This window comes from Astatotilapia calliptera, chromosome 14 (assembly GCF_900246225.1).
Source record: "Astatotilapia calliptera chromosome 14, fAstCal1.2, whole genome shotgun sequence".
NCBI lineage: Eukaryota > Metazoa > Chordata > Actinopteri > Cichliformes > Cichlidae > Astatotilapia > Astatotilapia calliptera.
The window spans coordinates 11,226,458-11,248,051 of NC_039315.1; the positions used below are offsets into that span (position 1 = coordinate 11,226,458).

The 21,594-nt window shown below is 41.6% G+C and overlaps 1 protein-coding gene across 14 annotated transcripts in view; it reads right to left on the reverse strand.

Annotated features, from left to right (window-relative positions):
• Positions 1 to 1,835: 1,835 nt before the first annotated feature.
• Positions 1,836 to 21,594, reverse strand: part of synrg (synergin, gamma) — a 42,381-nt gene continuing 22,622 nt past the window's right edge. For 7 of the 14 annotated variants that reach the window (XM_026191404.1, XM_026191403.1, XM_026191393.1 and 4 more), the window contains 9 exons: positions 15,981 to 16,532; positions 13,573 to 13,736; positions 13,381 to 13,434; positions 12,566 to 12,662; positions 11,175 to 11,323; positions 10,373 to 10,483; positions 10,202 to 10,240; positions 5,721 to 5,753; positions 1,836 to 2,849 (listed from right to left, as the gene is read on the reverse strand). In XM_026191404.1, the coding sequence (XP_026047189.1) occupies positions 2,718 to 2,849; positions 5,721 to 5,753; positions 10,202 to 10,240; positions 10,373 to 10,483; positions 11,175 to 11,323; positions 12,566 to 12,662; positions 13,381 to 13,434; positions 13,573 to 13,736; positions 15,981 to 16,532 (1,331 nt within the window). In that variant the 3' untranslated portion in view covers positions 1,836 to 2,717. Of the gene's footprint in view, positions 2,850 to 5,116; positions 5,308 to 5,720; positions 5,754 to 10,201; positions 10,241 to 10,372; positions 10,484 to 11,174; positions 11,324 to 12,565; positions 12,663 to 13,380; positions 13,435 to 13,572; positions 13,737 to 15,980; positions 16,533 to 21,594 lie in introns of those variants that run through there. The other 7 variants (XM_026191397.1, XM_026191399.1, XM_026191395.1 and 4 more) reach the window with 4 other exon arrangements.

Here is a 21,594-nt window from a genome sequence, read left to right on the forward strand (position 1 = left end):
ACCTGAAGAGCGGGGGAATAATAATAAGACTGGTTTCACCCCCACCTTCCCCCAGACATCGCATTTGATTGGCTGAGCTCAACCGCCAGCGATGGCCCTGCAGGCTTGTTGGTAGAGAATTTATTCCATTTTGTCGCAAAGTGATGGAAATGAGGCCTCTCTGGCCGGAGAGAAAGTACATTATTGGGTAAAATGACAGAGGGAAATGTGCAGAAACATTCATGCATTCGGAAGAGGAAGCATCACAGGAAAAGCAGCGGAATAAGAGCAGAAAGCCACGTGAATTAAATGAGTCATTTTAAGGCCGTGCTGTGTTCAGATTTGAACACACTGGATGAATGAATCCAGAAAAGTGATAAAACATTGTTGACTGTGTGTTTAGCGGTGGTGAGGGTACAGCAGTGCATAAGTTTGAGGGTGTACAGGCTCAGCGTACTGCCAGGACAACCTGGATCATTTTTGGAGCCTTGCTTTCTCTGGCATTCTTTTCTGTTTAGGGTCCTTTATTTTGGTTTTTACCAACACTGCTATCGGCGTTTGGTGATAAATGATTAAATCTGGAGTAGGCACAATGTTTTTGGCTTCATGAGACAATAAAAATTCTTATTTTATTTATTTATTCCTATTTTAATTTTATTTACATGCCCATGTTGAAGTCTTGTTTGGCCTGTTTGTGCTGTTGGCAACTGATATACTTATTATCTGCTCTACCATATAAAGGTCATGTAGTCCCAGGCATGGTGATGATTTCATAAATATTGCAATTATTTTATAGGTTTTTGTGGATATAAATTAGTTCTTTTGTGAGATTAAAATCCTACAATGTATTGATAAGGTGTTGAAAGGTCATAAACATTAAATATGGGTCATTTTAGCCTATTAGTAGGAAGCTGCTAGGCAACTCCAAGACTTCATAATTGATGTGATAAGAACCTACAAGGTTTTGATTTGGTGTATCTTTACTATAATAATCAAATAATCTCTGTGTATGTTGTTCTCAGGTCCCCGGGGGTTCCTATCTATATCGGTGATCATGACATCATTGCGCTGCCTACCATCCATGTAGCAACAGCCTAAAATTACGCATTTATGCAGACATGATGCCTTAAAAAAAGCATCATAGAAGTTTCATTTTCCAATAGTACCATCAAGTTTATATCCACTATCCGTTGAATTATAAGCCGAGTAATCACCTGGAAATTGGCTAAAAAAACAGGCTAAACAGTGCACAGCACAGAAATGCAGTAGCTATAGTAAGAGAATATATAAATCAAGGCTTATTTTTTTATGCCTGTCTGGCGGGAGGGTCTTAAAATACAGAGTCTTTCAATTTTTTTGTGCGTGACTTTTTCAAATTTCAAGGAGCTTGCATTAAATACTTGTATTTTCTTTTTATCCTAAAAGGGATTTTATATGCAGAACTTTGGTCTTTTGCCACATAATTGCCTGAAGCCAAAGGTGATTAAAAAAAATGTAATGGAGTAGTAACATTAATTATATTCACCAAAGTAATGAGTTACTTTAGAACTACACATGTCGTTTTCAGAAGTATTTGCTTTCCTCAGAAGAAGCTGGTTACTTTATGGAAAATTATGATGAACTGATGTGTATTCAGTCCAGGTTAGTTATACTTTCTTCATTCACGATTACGTACGGCTCCCGAGCTAAATAAGTGGCTTCATTAAAGGCTGAACATAATGCTCAGAGTGGATGGACACATGCCCTCCAGCTTCTTGTGTCTGCATGGAAACGCCACAGTGCACACAAGCATGTCCTTCAGGTGAACTTGGTCTGCATGACCTGTAAACCTGATAATTACATTAACTCTGCGACACTTTAACCAGTTTGCACGTCATTTATTTACATAACATTCACATTACAGCTGGGTGATTAATACAAAGCTGCAGCATGACACTGTAATATACAGAAAATGCTGCTGCTGTTCAAATTCAGCATTAGTAAATACTTCCAGAATTTCAGCTCTGCACACAACAACAACACAGAAAGTCACAACAGATTCCCGTCAAATCCCCAACACCTACAAAATACAATTTAAATACCCAAAGAGGTGTTAAAGTTTCCTCACAAACAGTGCAAAAGACATTCAACACAGCGAAACATAATGCAGAGAAAGAGAGGCGCCTGCCTTCCGGCAGAGCAGAGATGGTTTGAATGTTAAAGATTTTCAAAAAGACATTAAAACCATAACAGCCACAGAGTTTCATCCAACAGACCCGAGACAGAAATACAATTCAAGTAATTCAATGGTAGACTTATGATTCATTAAGTCTGATTCACTGCAAACAAAAAATATACAAACAGAAGCAAAAACCTCCTCTGCCAGTGTTATAAGGATATTGCACACCTAATAATTTAAATAGGATTCACTGATTTGTTATATTTATTAATATTGTTGCATTTCTGCACGAATAGTCAGCAGAAATAATTTGTCAAAAGCAGCATTAAAAACAGATTTAAATATGACCTCAACTGCTGACCTGTATGGTTGAACGAAAGAGTAACCATATGAACCGACCAATGACTATTCAGGGAAAAGATCTGCAAATGAACACAGTCTGGGTGAGATTTCAGGATAATAAAAAAAAATCTAGAGGAATCCAGTGACTGTAGATGTCCTCCTCTTGCTCTTGGTGTGAGGCGAGTGGCCGCTCCACCTATCTGGTGGTAATTAGCTCTTGCCGCGTTACCATGGCAGCTCAGAGCAGGTCAGGCAGGATGAGGCCCGGGGGTTTGGGCTCCACACAGTTAATCCAGAAGTTGGCACAGCTGGCGTGGTACTGATGGCCCCCGTACATCAGCTTGAAGTTGTCTGTCTCCGAGTTGAACGCCTGTTAGAGTGAAAGGGTGAAATATTATAATAATATAAACCTGTGTGTGCACCTGCTTTACCCGGACTTCATTTTAATGCTGCTGAAAGGGAAAAAAGGCTAGTTTATTTTGACGAGCACAAAGCAGCCTGCAGCAGCATCCAATTAACTTGAATTCAATTCAGTTTTATTTATATAGCTCCAAATCACAGCCACAGTTGCTTCAAGGTGCTTTACATTGTAAAGTAAAGACTCTAAAATAATAGAGAAAAACCGCAACAATCAGATGGCCCCCTATGAACAAGACCTTGGTGACAGTGGGAAGCAAAAACTCCCTTTTAAGAGGAAGAAACCTCTGGGAGAACCAAGCTGAGGGAGGGACAGTCTTCTGTGGTTGTGGGTAAGAGGGGGAGAGGAAAAAAGACACGCTATGGAGTCCATGTCAGATCTACCGAAGGCCGTGATCCTCAGATGGAAAACCCCACAATGCAGTTATTTCTATGCCTACTTTTGTAGAGACTGAAATTCAAATATTTAAGGGGGGGAAAAAATCTGCCCCTGTGAGTAAGCGAGCATCTGAAAGCAGCTTTTAAAATCTACTTTTTTGGGAAGGCTGCAGGGAGCTCGCACCAGTCCAACCATAAAAGCCTCTTAATTAACTGGGAAATATGACACATGCCATTACCACTCAGCTGTATTGAAGGTATTTATAAAAGTATGTGCAGCACGCTTATCCAGAGCATGAATCAGCTATCCTCTGAGAGCAGCACAGCGGTGCACAGCACAGCACAGCTTCAATGTAGGTGACCCTGCAGTAAATTACAGCCAAGTTACGCAGGATGAAAATCTGCCTCTGGCGAGCAAAACATTTCAATAAACATGGGCAACGCCTACTGGGGAAAAACTCAAGTCGTTAAAAATGGCCTGCATAAAATTATATGAGAGCACAAGAAAAAGAAGAAAAAAAAAATAGTGTATGAATAATAGTCCAACTGGTACAAATGTTCTATCTACAGAAATGCTGTGAGAGCCACATGCTGTGAACATCTCACTGATCATAACTAAATCTGACTGTTTATAAGGAGTCAAACTAAATCTAAAGATTTTCTGCATATTTAAAAAATGTGACTGTGGTTGAAATCAAGGGATGTTGCATGCTGTGACACTTTTACACTGTTATATATATATATAAAAACTCAAGAAGGATGACAGTGCCCCTGGGATTTCTGTAAATGTGCTGGAACAAATAAATGTGCACCGGCTGACATTTAGAGAGACCTAAGATGAGAGGTGCTGTGTAGTCCTCTCTTTATACACAAAATATGCATCCAAGATGAAAATAATGTGTTGAAGTAACGTGTTTACAGCTGGGCATCAGATGACATTCTTTATTTAAATCTGGAGGTATGCATGAGAGCCATCAAAACAGCCATAGATATCTTCATGCATGCTGATTTAGCTCAATCAAAACACAGGAGAAGATTAGATATGTTTGAAGCTGCATGTCTAATCAGATGAAGCCATGTCTGCAGTTTTTATATTAAATGGAGGGGGGGGGGGGAACCAAAACTGAAAAATTCCCTGAAAAATGAGAGGAAGCTATAAAAACATGATAGCAATCCCCTGTTTAAACCTGCTGACAACCTGATCAGAGGATCCAAACACACCACAAGTGACTGCTAAATGGGGCAAAAATAAAGCAAAATTATTCCCCAAAGATTTAACATAAAATGAACTGAAAGGAGAAAAAAAAATCTGATCGTGCTATGACTGCAGACGCTGTAATTCCATCACTGTCTGTACTTGTATCAACAAATATGGATCACCTCATTTATTTTGTTGAGACAAAAAGGATAACAATGCCCCACCGTAAAGCCTGCTGCGTCACAATGCAATTTGATTCTGAAAAACATTGCCTGAACTGGAGCTATTTAGAAAATGAAATGTGTCGAACTGACACACACACACACACACACACACACACACACACACACACACACACACACACACACACACACACACACACACACACACACACGAGGGCTCTGATGCAAGTTTGCGATTTCACTGGGCCCAGCTGCGGCACGGTGGGCGCAATCAGGAGATGCTAATGTGTGTGATGTGCAGTTTAGGAGTTTGCATCCCTGGTGAAATAATGGAGCTGAAGCCGGAGAGAGGAATGAGTCATGTGCAGTGAATCACAGCCTCCCACACAGAAGCAGAGGGGAGACGCATGCAGAAATACACCACCACAACACACCATTAAGTCAAATACATCTCCACCTGCCTGAATGCAGTCTGCGGCACAGATGCTCCGCCCGATGAAGGGCTTTCTCAGACGAGCCAAATGACACATTTCCACTTTTCGCTTTTTCCTCCACACGCTCACATTTCACTGGAGGAGCGATTTCCTTTCAGAGACCCCTCTGTGCCCTGGCCTACTTGCTTCCACAAACCTGCACTTAGAGGAGTGCCAAAGCTGGGAAATGTTGGGAGGGAGAGGATGCAAAATGAAAGGGTGGTCAAACTAAAACACACCCCTGCTTTCGCTGCAGTGCCTTTCCTGCTCCAGAGTTCACCTGTGTGTCAGTGAAGGGAGGCTAATATCCACCTGTTTTAACTAAACAGAGCCTTGTACACAGCCTGCCCTGGAAAATCATTTGTTTCTAATGCCTGGTTAAATAAAGGTTAATAAAAGCCTGCTGTGACACTACAGTGTGGGTTTTATGTTTTCAAGCTGGAGTTGTCAGATAAAACAGAGACTCTGCTAATTCATCTGACCTTTCAGCTGCATGTAAAGGTCCTGGCTCCTCTATCTGTTCGGATATGAAAATCAAGCTTTAATGCAAACTATTTTATTAGAAGTTAAAAAAAAAAACAAGGCATAATTACCCTTAAGCTCCTCTCCCTGTCTTTAGTCAATGCCTGTAAGCACAAGAGCAGTCAGAGAGGTGAAGCATATTCATGCAGCGCCCAGAGCAAAGTGTGCACAGAATAAGCAGCGAGCAGCCGTTTCACCACTTTTCACAGCATGTTTTTGGGTGAAAACATGAAAGTTTTTACCCTCGGGGCTCCTACACATTTTTCCAACTCAGAATTCAAGAGATTTTGCCTCGATCGATCTAAAATATTGACTGAAGATTTTGGCCAGTATGCTCACTGAAACAAATCAGCGCGGTTTGTCACAGTTAATCCAGTCCTGTAGACAAATCTGGGTTGTAGACAGAAGGAGAAAAGCTGCTATTGCAGCGGCAGCACCTCACATGAACCAGAGTCTGTGTTTAAAATGACAGTTATCAACTGACATTAAAATAAAGGTTGAAGACTGAAAGAACAAAGGTTTGGTTTAATCAGACGTCTCCTGCTCAAAAAGAAGCTGAAATGTTGGGAGAAAACCAAGAAAGGACCTTTACCAGTCCCTCATGTTTTGATCTTGCCATCTTTTGCCGTGTTGCTGGTACAACAGCATGATTGGTTAGAGCTGAAACAATCAGCCAATCGCCTGAAACTGGATGCATGTGTTACATGGTGAAAAAAAACACATCAATGACTCAAAGATTTACAAGCCAGCACAAACAGAAACCTGCCCTCACTGACAGCTTTCTTTACTGTGAGATTAAAAAAAAAAGCTACAAGTTGTCGGTGATACATCACCAGACCTGGAATCGAGCGCTACTTTTTAAGGTTAATGCTAAAGGTTAATGTTACTTTTAGCACAACCCTATTTAAAAAAGTGAAGTACAATGTAAACAATGTGATAATTTGGAACTAATTTTAATGTTACAATGTTGACTTAAGCATAACAATATAACAAAAACAACAAAATAACATACTTATTTAAATATCTGCTCAGTCTAAATTTGCTAGCACCAACACGTTTAAATAAAGTTGGGATGGGGACATGATTTTCGCTAATTTATGTCACTTCCACACAGGAAGTCGCTGAGAAGTCAACTTCTCAGTTTCTCTCAGCTTCAGATTTGTCGAATTTGTACTTTTGAACACTTTCAAAGAGTGCTCTTTCAATTCCCAAATTCTTTAATGTCGGTATTGCACGGTAAGTAATTTCCCTGACTTTCTTTGTCTGTGCAGGAGCCCCGCTAACCTCGACCAGATGGAAACATGCTGTGAAAGAGATGGGCAGCCTAAGAACAAAGCTGTGGTCCAAACTCCCGTGTGCTGCTGTCAAAACTACACACATTCAACTTGATAATCCAAATGCTTGAGGCACTTGAAAAAGCTGCATTAAAATAAATAGCCAAAAATGCTAAATTATTCAGCTTAAACTCCTTTCCAGTCCTTCTCCTTGTAAATGCCTAAATTAGCATTTATCGTTTAGTGGAGGAGCTGGAGCATCATTAGCCAAAAAGTATCACTTAGGGTGAAACTGCTGCTGCTTCTGAGTGACAAACTGAGGAGAGATGAAGCTGTTTGCAGTCGCCCATCCAAGCCCCTTAACCCAAAGATAACATGCAGAATGATTTAAACCAAAAAAAGAAAAAAAGGTGCGACAACCCAGAGAACATTAGCCAAACAGGAACATGGTGAGTCTGGCTGAAAGCGACTGTTTGGCTCTGTTTGAATCAAGAATAATATCAGAATTCAAAACATGAATTGAACAGGAGAGACTGAGCACATCGGCTGTCGAGCATTTTTCGCATTTCTTTGATGCCACATCAACGTCTCCACCCGCCTGCACCTTTGGTCGAAAAACAAACCGGCACCTCTTCACTGAGGGACAAAGCAACAATCGGTGCTGTCTGCCGTAGCCAAAGCTGTTCTTTCACTTCATTATACTCGCAGGGGATGCTATTCTCCGCTCGACAGTCTTACCAGGGTGGTTTGTGCCAAAAATGTAATTAAAAGATGGGTTATTAATCTCATGCTTGTGGCACAGAGACAAAATAAAACTGCATTAATTTCAGACTGCCTCTGCGCACAGAGGAGCGAGAGGTGAGAGAGAGTGCGTTTGTGTGTGCAGGTCTATTATCCGCCGTTCTCCCTGCTTATGACTAATGTGTAAGCCACATCTGCTCACAGCCTAGATGCCTCTCAGTCAGCCTTATCTTGTCTGGACTATCCATCTGGCTCTGGCAGAGCAGCAGACGGATCGCAAGAAACAATCAACGCCACCATCCTGCCCTCTAAACCGCAGGGTCCGAGAATACCCTTAATGGCCCACGTCGATGAAAATCACGACCACCCTAGGCAAAGAGGTACCGCCATCCTGCCCCGCTCTCTGAACAGTTATTAGAAACACCAACGGTTGTTAGCTCAAAGTGGCAAAGTGTGCAGCTACATTGAGATGGAGGTGGCAGAATAGAAAATGAAACCCTTCCAAGACAAAGTAACAACCTTTGTGACCTTGAGGAAGCAATCACAGGGTGAAAAAACCCACCCCGAGGTGCCAAAGTGACATCTTCCCTCTCTGTCATTTACTTCAAGAGCGCACATTGTTATCCGTGGACACTTCTAACTTCATACTTCACCATAAAAGCAGGGAGACGACCTAAAGTGACTGTCTGCCCACCGTCTCCCCTGCAGTGACTGTCTGATCAGAGCCTGTCAAGCTCTGACTTTGTTCACATTGTGGGGCACTAATAGGAGTGACACCTGGCATTTAGAGTGTCTGGAGAGTTTACAAAGGAAAAACTGTCGAAACACTGACTTTGCAGCACCACTTTCAGGACTATTTGTATTGTTTCTGGAGTAACACTAAAGGAAAGTTCTATCAGAAATAGAAGCAAGTCTCTTCATACTGCAACTATATATCCAACACCTCCATATGCTTGATAGACGTTTTGAAGGAATCGCTTAATTTCAGGTTCAATGTGGTGACTCTAAACGTGCAGATCATTTTTATAGCATCACCATCAGATCAAATTTAATTACATTTAACTGTTTATCTATTGCCTAATTAGTAGTATGGATGGCTATGGGGGAGGTCTTTATTGGTAGACAAAGTTGTAAAACCTATGAAAAAATGTATGCCCTCCTTCTTTCAAAGCCTTTCAAAAGGTTGAATTAGAGTCTTTGCAAGGCCCTGCAAAGACTCCTTATGTTTAACACCACTGGCTTAACCCTATCAGGTGACTATAAACCTCAGTTGCAGTTAAATTCTGTTTGATTCACAAAAATTGTCACCTCAATGCAATTTATATTTTAAGGTTAAGACCCTACAGTAATAGAGAGAAAAATCCCAGCAAATAGACTATGCCCAGTCAGCATGCACTTGGCGACAGTGGGAAGGAAAAGCTCCTCTTTAATGGGATGAACCCTCTAGCAGAAACATGCTCAGCAAGAGGCAACAATCTACTGGGGGTGGAGTAAAAGAGAAGAGAAAAAAAAAAGTGGTGGTTCCCTGCTTATTCTTCTATTTAAGCCTCTGGGGGACGCATGATGCACTCAGCACTTCTTCTCTATTCCTCTTTGCATTACTGATGCGTATATATGCTGCTACACATATAAATAACTCTGTGTCTACTCTCTCTTGTAGTTTATATTTGGTTCCGTCTCTATTCTTATTTTCTCCTTTCAACCCCACCCCAGTGGTTCTGCTGGAGGTCTCTTTCTATGAAATGGGAGTTCTTCCTCCCCACAGTCACCGAGTGTGTGACTGTCTGATGGTAGGGCTTTAGCTTACAATATAAAGCTTGAGACATCTATATAAAATTGAATTGAGATCAAACTGGGCCGTACAGCTGAGTTTGAGCCGTCTGGTTTTTTGAGCCGAGGTTGGCAGCTCTGGGGATAATTTTAATCTATTTGCAATAATAAAAGATATGAAGCATGCTGTTGCATCTCTTTCATTTATCCCAATCACACTACGACTAACTAGGAGGAAATTATAATTCAAGAACTATTTTGTTATGCTCATTAATCTTTTGTTACATTACGCGGGGCTCTTTAAAGTTTTTCGATCTACAGAAAGCTATCAAACAACTGAGTTGGAAACATAAAATTCATAAACGTCAGCTGGATTCTGCTCAGATTTATGGTGACAATTAGCTAACTAACTAGAGGACTACATGCATAAAAGTCTGCAATGTGACAGGTGAAAAGAATTTGATCTTCCCTATGAACTCGTGTTAAATGAATATTACTTGCATCATATGTGCTGCAAGAAGACAAAGCTTGACAGGCAAAGTAATGTGAGGGGTTGGGGTTTAGATTTGGGTTGGTACTTTGTGGGGTTTTTATGATGATGTGCATGTCTAGGCAGAAAACAGCTCTGATAGAAGAGCAGTGGAGAGGAGGGAATCCTGTCACTTTGGCCCCCCGCAGGGCTCGTCAGTAAGAGGAGGATAGGCCCCCCAAGGACCCCAACAGGAAAGAGTGGAATGAGATTCGGATGACAGTTGACTGTCTCATACTCGTTTAAACAGACGTCCAATAGTGCTTTCTTCTTTGTTCTGGAAAAATGTTTCAAAGTCAAAGAAATGTCAGTTGTTATCTGCTGGGGATGAGCACAGCATCATGTGTGTAAAAAACAAAAAACAGTACCCAGTAACAGTTACTCTGTGTGAGTGTGCATGCACACAAACCTTGCTGCGAGCGTCGACGTTGAGCAGACAAACCCCACAAGCCAAGTCCTTTGCATTCTTGATACCCGGCCGCAGAATACAGGAGGAGAAATCCAGGGAGCTTTCATCAGGCTAGACACACAAAAACACACAGACGTTTTACTTCCTGCCGCAGGGCAAAATGTAGTCATTTCTATTCTTATAATAACAGCAGAGAGAACAAGTCGGCTTATAGTAAACATCTCCGAGCATCAACTTTTTTTTTTAATAAAGACTTGGCACGACATTGGCTACTCAGACTGAAAACAAACAATTCTCGAGTTTACATCTTTCTCCTTTATAAGGAAAGAAATCTTCATCCCTGCTTTAATTAAACATTTGTTGCATTTTGTTTCTGCCTCCTTTCTCAAGATGCTAAATCATTTTTATCGTCTACAAACAGTATTCCTCGTCTGCTGGCTCTGTGGATGAGAACAGTCCTCCTCTTGCGTCCCGTTTTACAGATACTTGGAGACAGCTGGGTAAATAAATCTTTACAGTCTTCGTCATCCCCGCTGATCCAAACAGCGGCCTACCAAAAGACTCCATCTGCATTGCTTTCAAATCAATGAATCATTGATTTTATCCTAATGGACCGACAATACTGGATTCACTAACACTCAATCATGTTATTGGCAGGACTTGCATTTTTAACTGAACGTCAATGCTCTGTTATCAGTGCGTAATTCCACTAGAAAAAGAAAGCAACCAAGTGTATGAATCTGTTTGTATATCTATCTGTCCTGCCTTTTGGCGAGTGCGTACAAACGTCATAGCAACTTACAGTGAGCTTAGCCAGCGACATGAAGCCTATGAGGTTGTTCCACACACGGCTGATGTCCTTCAGCTGCTGCTGCAGCTTCTCAGAGCACACCGCCGTGGCCTTGATGCCCAGCTCCACACGCCGAGAGACGCGATACACTTCCACCACGCCTGAGAGGGAGAAAACAAACGCACACATGTCACAGAAACACACTTTCTTAGTCGGTGTTGAGCACTTAGCCGTGACGTGTTAGCCACTCGGCTCATTAAAAGCAGAGAAACAGTAAAGCAGCAGGACCTTGTCAGACGGGGCAGAGATAAGCCATCACACCAGAGCTCATCTTAATCTTGTCCTTTCTGTCCTTCACAGGGCGTTAAGGCCACACACCGGCTTCTTTAACAGGCTCTTGTTGCCTCTGAGGCTCGCAAGGCCTCATTTCTTTTTAACTGTATGTGGAAGTATTAACTCTCTATGTGCAAATGTTTCCAGGTCATAGTGTTATTTATCAATATCATCAAACATTCAAGGGCTGAGCTCGACTCATAGATACATTTTAGCATGAAATGCTTGTTTTTAGGGACTGCAGGGACCTTTCCGTACAAAGAGTGAGGAGTAATCAGCAAATGTTATTTGCATTGTCTTGCCATTACTTCGCCCTTGTTCTATAGAGGCGATCCGAATGAACTCACAAGTCATCTTGGTTCTGATTTTTTCTAGTGTCCTCAGCTGCAGGGGAGGGTATAAAATTGCTTGTGTTTTCAGTTCTATGTGTGAGACTCATGGCCATAAAACTCCAAAACAATCACCACACTATAAAATAAAGTGGTTACTCATGATGGCCCTGCCCCCTCTGTGCTTTGTGGAGGTTCACCGACCGTGTCAAGCATCACCTTCAGGGATGATTTCTGCCACAGACACCTCACCAATTATTGAAGCAATTTTTCCATCCACAGGCGATACTGATGAGGTGGACCGTCTTACTCCTGTGGCAGTATTTTTTTTTATTCTGTGGTCATCGACACTATTTTTTACATGTACTTTCTTTACTTCTCTTTGACCTGAACAGCTGCGGCACTGATTTTTTTATTTTTTTGTCAGTGTCCACACTCTTCCAGAAAACATGCTAAATAAACAGTTCTATTTAGTGCTACTTCATTGATCGGGACCTCCAACTCTCATGTTGGTGGCAATGAGACCTATTTAAAGGCATTTGAAAGGAAAGTGGTTTACAATATATAAGGTTGCTCTGTGGTGTGTGGATGATGAATGGACATTTTACTGTGCAAAGTGCTGGTTGTTGCACACAGATTTAGAGCACTTTCCCTATATGGTTTGATAAATGAGGCCCCCGGTGTGTTTATAGTAGTGGTAGTAGTAGCTGTGTCTGCGTGTGCATTAGTGCAGCTCCTCACCAAGCAGGTACTCCATGCCCTGAGCAGACTGGATGACCTCGGTGCAGACAGAAGAGCTGCTGATCCCGTTCAGGGTGTTGTTGGCTTTGGTGATGACCTTAACGTGGAAGGACAGAAGCTGGCGTTATTACATACACACTGGTCTTGCTTATAAAACTCATAATGAGCATCCAACAGTAAAGTGTTAAAATTATGGCCTTTACCCGGGATTGAAATGTCAAACACATTAAAACGAAAAGTAAATATTCCAGCAGACATTTTGCAACATCCTCAATTTTTGATGAGCTTTAAAAACACAACAGTCCTGAAGTTATATTTGCAAGTTTCAAGAAAATAAAATATCCCAAGACATACGTGACAGGTAAAATCCTGGCTGAAAAAAACATTTCAGTGTGTTTTGGTTATCTTAATTACTCTAGAGCAGGGGTGTCAAACTCAAATACACAGTGGACCAAAATTCAAAACTGGAACAAAGTCGCGGGCTAACGTTAATATTTATTGGGGAAAAAAAAATCTTCCTCCAGATATAAGAATGAATCTTTTCTTATGGACTCAAACAAGTTTTGCTGAAAAACTGAATATGGAACAAGCAAAGCTTAATACTAAACAATATATATATTAGCTGTATAATACCAGTAGGCCAGCTCTAATAGTAATTTGGTATGGCTTCGCGGGCCAAATGTAATTAGGCTGCGTGCCAAATTTGGCCCGCGGGCCAGAGTTTGACACCTATGCTCTAGAACATTTGCTGTCGCTCTCACAATTAAGTCTCTCCCAGGTATGAGGTCAGATACAGGACACAAACAAACACAAACCTCCAGAGCGCTTTCCAGGCACCTCTGCCACTCATAGGCGTAGCGCTCGCTCTCCTGCAACAGCACAAAATTATCTCAAATGAACACAAAGGGAAAACAGAAGAGAACAAAAAGGGGCATTTATGTATTTTGAAGCTTTAACAGTCCTTGGTATTGCGCTGAAATCTACTGATATTCAGGTTCCCTCCTCACCTCCACCTCTCCAGTCAGGTCCTTGTACTTGTCTCTGATGACGGGCAGTGCAGGCTTCTCGTTCAGGGTGTTGGATCGGTCTCTGAAGGGCTGCTCTGGCGCCGGAGACGGGGGTGAACGCCTGATCTCCTTCTCACCCAAACTGTGACTGCGCTTGTGGGAACCTGCAGCAAAGACGGAGCAGAGAAGAAGAGAAATGAGAGAAATATCAATTCAGCGACATGTTGCGATGCAACTCATTTTGGGCTGTGCACCTGTTTGTCTCCAACCATTCTACTTCCATTCTGTTTGTAGTTAATTCCTCCCAGACAGGGACGGCATGCGTAAATACTTAATTGTGACAAACAATAATTAGGTACAAAACAGAGGCACAAATATGCAGGTATGAATAATTTATAGAAGGACAAAAACCCTGGCAAGGTACCACAACAAGCACGAGCACAAACACAAGTGAAGCCCAGACTATTCCAGTGGGGTTAGCTGTGAGCACATGTGTGCGTGCGCCATCTACACACAGGTAATCCACCCTCAACCCCACCATCACCACACAACTACTCAGCCTACACCAGAAGCCCCACTGTGATCAGGTCACTGAGCCACAGGAAGAAGGGGAGTTAGCAAGCCCTGCTTCTTCACACACATTAACTTCAGCACAGGGAAATGAATCTACATGAGGCTTTGATTACAGTGCAGGAAACTGTAATAATTTATTTTGTGAAAAATAACAGCAGCAAACAGCGGTTCGAAAATGAATAGCCTCTAAGTGGATACGGTTAATTTCTGCTTATGGATTTGTGGGCATCTGCTAATCCATCTCAACAGTCGCTGCCATTAGAGAGTGGAGCTGTCATCTCAACACTACCATCTAATGTCTGACAGCTTTATTACACATCTGATGGGCCTTGTCTGTGGGGGCGGGGTGCTTGAGCAGAGTGCAGGGCCAAGGACTTACAGCTGGTCAGAAGAGTCATGTGTCCACATTATGCATACATTTATATAGTCATTTATTCTAACAACGCTTCCTTATGTCAACTACTAATTTAGAATCATCTGGGCCTGCGGCTCGGTTCACTCTGGCACAGCTGGCTGCCGGCAGAGCCAGTGGGCGCACCACTGCAGCCCCCTCTGGCTTCTGCTCCGTGGCTACTGGTTGACCCCTCATCTGGGGCTCTCCTCAGCTCTTCCCAGGAGGGTGGCACGGATGCCCCTCTGGTGGTCCTCCTTGGGCTCTCGCACCTCTGGGGCCTCTGGATGTCTGGAGCCTGGATCTCCTCCATGCCTGCTTCATGCCCTGGGGGACAGGGCTATGGTTCCCTACATCCTCTAGCAGACCATTACATGGGGAAACCTTTTGAATACAAGCGTGCTGATCCACACAGGTGTGCACACGGGTGTTCACTGATCATAGACATAAACTACACCTCTATTGGCTGCTATTTCCAAGCATATTATGCGCTGTCGGTCCTGCTTGCTACACAACAAGATTCAATATTTAGTATTTACTGGTGTTTACACTTAGCTAGATTAACGTGATGGTGTTGTGTTTAGTATGTTGCTCTGGGGTGTTTTTTTGCTTGTTTTCTCTTCTTTTTCTCTCAACAGGTGATCCAGGTGATCTCTTCTTTCTTTTTAAGTGCCCTTTCTCACTGTCCCTCTTCCCCTCTGTTTTTCTTTTCCTTCATCTTTCTTTCTCCCTTTCCTATCCCTCACTCATGTCTGTCCCATCTGTAAAAACTGAAAATAAAATAAAATAAATAATAACAACAAAGGTTGATCAAATGGACCAATATGGCAAGGCCGTGATGATCCATTTGGCAAAGTAAATCCATTGGGTATCTTTGTTGGTCCTCAGACAACAATTCTGACGGCTAAAGAACCAAATGGGACAGGCAAAAAAAACCCACCTAATTTAGAATCACCACTTAACCTGACATACCTCTTGGCTGTCACACTAACACATTCAACATGTGAAAGATCCCAAGTTCAACACTGGAAGCAGTAACAAAACCCTGAGAGGGTTACGTCAGGATGGGCATCCGGTGTAAAATCAAACATGAAGATCAATCCACTGCAGCAACCCCTTGCAAATAAGGGACCATAATAAAAGCAGCTTTTATTAACCTAACATGCATGTCTTTAGACTGTGGGAGGAAGCTTGAGTCAACAAATTCAACAATGCAGAAATTAATACTTTTCTGCCAAAACTGCTCTTCAAATAATTAATAAATTAATTAGTTGACAACAATTTTCAATAACTCATTCATTATATTCAATTATTCCAAGTTGTCAAAAATGATTGTTTTCTGTTTTTTCATCATTTAAGCAAAATTCTATTTGGATTTAGACAATTATTTTTAACTGAAAAACAATGTGCCGCCTACTGAAGTAAATACAACAAGAAAACTCACCTTGAACCGACAAATCAAAAGTTGCCAACTCGTTCTTGATCATCTCCTCGCTGGACTTGACCTTGGCCTGAGCGCTGGCTTTGAGGAAGTCAGACCTGCCAAACTTTGGCTTGTCTCCCTGGAAGGCACCAAAGTCATCGGAGGCCTCGCTCTGGTTTCCCTCTGAGCCCGCCTCGGCAGTGGCAGCAGGCGAGTCTGACTTCTCCGAAACAGTACTTGCAAAGTCTCCAAAGTCATCCTCGTTATTGACACCGCCCTGGTCGCCGGAGCCAAAGTCAGCAAAGGCTTCAAACTTGTCATCTGCTGATGAACTGTCCTCTGCAGGGAAGGAGGTGATGATGTTTGCTATGGAGTTGCTTGTGATGTTTTCAGTGCTGCCAAAGGTCAGTTCCTTCCTCTGTGTGGGGACTAAAGATGGAAGGCCAGCTCCTTCCAAGCCCGGTGGCTTTCTGACCTCACCGGGCAGACTCTCGTCCCGGTCTGACCAGTCATAGCTGGCCAAGGTGCTGAGGGCCGATGTCCCAAAGGGGTCAAATTTCATGTCGTCTCCTTCTGCAATGACAACACAGACATACCGGTGGTTCCTCGGAATAGCACAGATGCTGTCATGATAGGAGGAAGACTAATAGGCCTCAACAGGGGTCTGAGATTTCTGTCGGGTTATTACTCTCATTTATCTATGCTTTAAGTGATGTCGCTTCTTCTAAATGTAGTTTGGTCTTGAGAAAAGAGCCCTTGAGAATATTAACAGAACATATTTTCTCACCTCCATTTAGTTCTCTGTAGCATACGGGAACCTTTTTTTATTTTTTAAACAAAATCTTTTTAATATTTGTTTTCATGGTGCTCACGAGATTTTAAAAAAGTACAGACAGATATTTCTTTACGAACAATGGCTTAATCTGCACTACTACTTTAAATCAAATGAAACGATCCCTTAGAAAACACTCCCTTATTCCCATTTTATTTTTACACGAGGATTTAGACTACCATTTTGGGGAAGGACATTTTTTGTCATGTTTTACTCTTGTGAGCACCTTAAATGAAATGAAAATCCATTTACAACCAGTGTCCTGGGATGAAAGCCACAATCCTGGAAATATCTCTCAATCTGTGCAGGTAAAACCAACACTCAACCAACTGGTCACCTAGTGAGAGGGCAGGCAATCTGACTGCAACCCCTCTCAGACAGACTGATGAAAATTTGCAGATCACTGCTCCTAAACCTAATTTATAAGCGCAGAGCAATCAGAGTAGGTGTGCACCAATGAGCACGACTCATGTGTTTTTGCACTTAACTGGTTGCATTCTGATTATAAAAGCAAGGTTACTGACTACTTGACATTTTACACTTAAATCACATTTGCAGAGGAATTTCTGCTTCGAATCTGTGAGGTTCTGGTTCAACTCCAAAGTTAATGTGAAACTCTGTTTATGTAGAAGAAGAACAATAGAACAATGGCAAACAGATGTCATGGCAAACTGATGGCAGATCTTATTGCAATCTTGATGCGCCAAAGTTGTTTTGAAGATGTCGACTGACTGTGACTGGCGGTAGACCTGATCCCTGTCTTTGAAGCGACCACTTCAAAGGCAAGGAGATAACACGATTATTATATGATCAATCTGGTCTCCAATTAGCGTCTTCCTCAGTGTGACTGTAGGATTACAGTGAAGTAAGGAGATGTGTCCCCCTAATCCCAAAAATAACAATTAACTTAAACAGTTTTCTAGAACTGATTTGAAATTTCTCCTCTTTTAAATTGGATGACTTTTTCCAGCCTGCGCTCTGTGTGCATGTCTGTGGGAGTGCGTTTAACCAGACTGTGTTTGTCTGAAGCCGTGACACTGATGTCGATCAGATGTTGTTTTATATGTAAACAATACTAATCAATGCAGAAATCCTGGTAATCCAAAGGGCCCGCAAACAGTTTTTATAATGCAGATTTGTGAAACTGACAACAAGGCCTTGTATCAACCATCTATGATGCAAGGCATTAATACATTAATACAAAGCGTAATACATCTTCCCTTTAATAAATTATTCCTTGGTGTTTTTATGCCTGAGGTGAGTCATGTTTACGCAACTTTTTTTTTCTCGTGGCCATATGACAACACTCGCTGCTTTCACTGGTGACAAACAGCTTGGCTAACAATAATCAGAGTTGATCTCTTTATATTAAATGCAACCTGAAGGCTTTTGTCTCGAGGCAGACGCTCTAACAACATCAATAAAAGATCTTTCCTGTCACTGCGTCTGCCCTGTTTCTCACAAGTGTTTTGATCACTTTCTTTATGACTGATACTGACTGACAGCTGCGCAGCTTGCACACATTTGTCAACGCTTTAGCATTCAGGTCTCCTTCAGACACTCGCAAACACATAAATCCACCTTGTTGAAGCCTTCCTATTTTGCATGACAGAACCCTCAGACACAAAAAGCAATTTGTGAAATTGACAAGGATCGAGTGGTGTGAGCCTCGTGTCATTACAACCACATTACGCCTCACAGGAAAGGAAAGGAGAAATAAGACGGTACGCGTTTCAGCAATACCAACAGTAATATTTATTACGACAACATGAGTAGGGAGAGAGAGAGAGAGAGAGAGAGAGGTCACAAAGAACTGTGAAAGAGGTCTACCATTACAAGAGGTTTAGTCAAACTAACACTTTGAAAATTAAATTTCAGTCATCTGGAATACAAGTGCATGCAGAGTCAGGAGAAAAGGAAGAAAACAAACAGCGAGAAAGTAAAACAAAGATAATCCGAGGATATAGAAGCAGAATGAGAAGGCACATTCACAGACTAGAATCAGTAATTCTGGGAAGATGACAAACTTTCTTTTACTATAAGGATGTAAATCAACAGGTGTATTTTTTTGTTTTGTTTTGTTTTGTTTTTTTGGAGAAAAAAAAAAGATTTGAATACAGAACACTTGAAAAGGCCAGGTTGAAAGATTATTCAAAGAACAAGGCAGGAAGCATTAACCCTTTGAGGACCTGAGGGGACAAACTGACAGGGAGGAAGCTAAACTTTAGAAGCAGCAAGGAGGCTGCCATCTGTACATATTTAGTCTTTAATAAATAAGGGTAAGAGATCAGGATATCTGCATTAATCTGCATGTAAACATGTGAAGCGATATCATTCAAGCCCTCAAAGGGTTACAGAAAACAAAGAGGGCCATCCTTACACCTGGCATCCCAGTAAGGGCTTCCATTACATCCAATCACAGATGCAGGAACAGATTTAAAGAGACAGTATCCTTTTTTTCCCCTCTTGCTACAGTGATTGTTTGTCAAAGCAGGATGATGAGCACTAATTCCCCTTGATTAATAACACATCATTATTTACTAAAAACTTTGATGTTTGAATCCACGTTGAACTAAAAATACTCTGATTCTACTAAATACTGTCGGCTACATTTAATTTACATAGTTGGCAAATCACAACAAGATCGAGAAGTCTTCCTATAGTCTCAAAATAAGAGGTCATATTCCTGTAATAAAAATACACTATTAAATCTGCATGTACACATTTCTCCCTTGATAAAAACAACTTGCAATACTGTTATGCATAAAATGGTTATTTTGTATTACGTTCTTGTCAATTTCACAAATTGAAAAGGCAGGCACACTGCAGCAAAAAGCAAGGCAGGAAGGGTAATACTAACTTCATTATGCTCACAAAGAGCCAGACCGTAGAGCCACACGTGATAAAAATTCATGCTGCGATATCACAGATAACGGATTTTTTGAAAAAAAGAAAAGAAAATTACGAGAAAGAAAATTTGATTCCTCTTGCGACTCAAAAGGAACCTCAGAAAAGAAATACTGTCTCTTTAAGCTTACATACATTTCCAAAAACACAGTGCAAAGCGTGGTGAGGTGCTCAAACTGCTCGGACTGCTACACGTTAACGACAGGTTAGTCCCAGAGCTCTCCGAGAACAGCTGATAAATAAGGGTGAAATGAAACCGCCGTCACGGTAGCGTATAAGCTTCTCAGGAATGTATCGATGTTAAAGCGGGCAGGTCTTTACCCGATCAGCGGTTTCGCTGCAGCTCCATGGACTGGATTGTTTGCTCTCCGTGCGGAGGGGCCTGTTTGGGTTTAACCAAAATCTGACCACTGCACAGAAACTGAAATAAGGCAATGGGGATGTTTACATCTTTTTCTAGTCAAGGATAAAGTATCAGTTTCTTGGATGAAATAAGTTGACACATGTGATGATAATTAATGATATGTGACGAAATATTGGAAGCTGATTGCACGACTGTTGTCAGGTGAAGATTTGGTCAATTTGTACAAACTTCTCAAGCTTTGTCTGAGCTTTTAAATAAAAATGAAAGCTCCCTTAAAGTTGGCAAACGTTTGAATTACAGAGCCTTCACCTGAGAACACATGCAACCCATCTCATGTTACACTGCAAGAATGGTTTGAAATGTTTTGCATGAAACACGACGCATGATGTGGAAGACGAGATGCCTGATGAATAAATGATGAGCAGTGAAGAGAGGGGGGAAAAAAGGACACGGACACTACCCGATTATTAACAGACACTAGATTGATTTCCCTTTTTATAAAAGGACGAGCTTTAGGTAAACTTTAACTCCACTTTCATGGATGTGAGGTAGGGGAGGAAAAAGCAGACACGCTATTATTTAGACATCTTACAATTAGACGTCCATTTGATCCAAAACATACTCCGTGGTTAATGTGAAAATACTGCAGGGTAATACAATAACTGACAGGCATAAAGAGACAAATGCATGCACTCACATTCAAGCCCTCACATCCACCTATAATATTTTTAATAGTGACAAATCACTGTTGCTCTATATGAAAATAGTCTCCAGTTTTTGCATGCAAAACGTCGTATTAATGGTAACATTTTATTTCAAGCGAATCAAAATTAAGTCATCTGCTGTGCTTTTTGCACACATCAGTTAAAAAGGTAAATGATGGCTTACGGATAACGCCTTTGGTAAGCTGCAGCCTATTGTTCGAAAACCTGTGATTTGAATAAACAAGAGGATAAACGCCCTCCTGTACTCATCTGTATTCAACTGCTCCGTCTCTTAGCATTGCCCAAAACAACACACACACACACACACACACACACACACACACACACACACAGAAAGGAAGTGCGACATCCACCTGCCGCGGTGTGGACACATCAAACAGGAGGCTTATCCGAGTCGCGCAGGCAGCAGCTGGGGGACCTCGTCTGTGAACTATGACTGCCAGCACATCAAAACCAGGCACTCATCATTTGTAAATAAATAGAGATATGGGCCAGGACCTTCCTGTCATTACAATAACAATATACGGGAAGAGGAATGTGGAGATAAAAAAAACTAATGAGGAAGAAACTAAAGATTTAAATAAATAAATACTTAAATAAATAAGTAATAAATAAAGAGTATGATGAGATGAACGATGAAATGTAGAATGAAAGCTGTGATGCATCTAATTTGATATGTTACTCATGTTTGTGTTCAGCAATTGAGCATGTTCAATTCAACAAGGACCTCATTATTTGCCCTTTGACCCCTTGTCTGGGGGAGGGGTCACTGAGAAGGAGAGGCTGGCTGAAAGCGATATTGTGTGT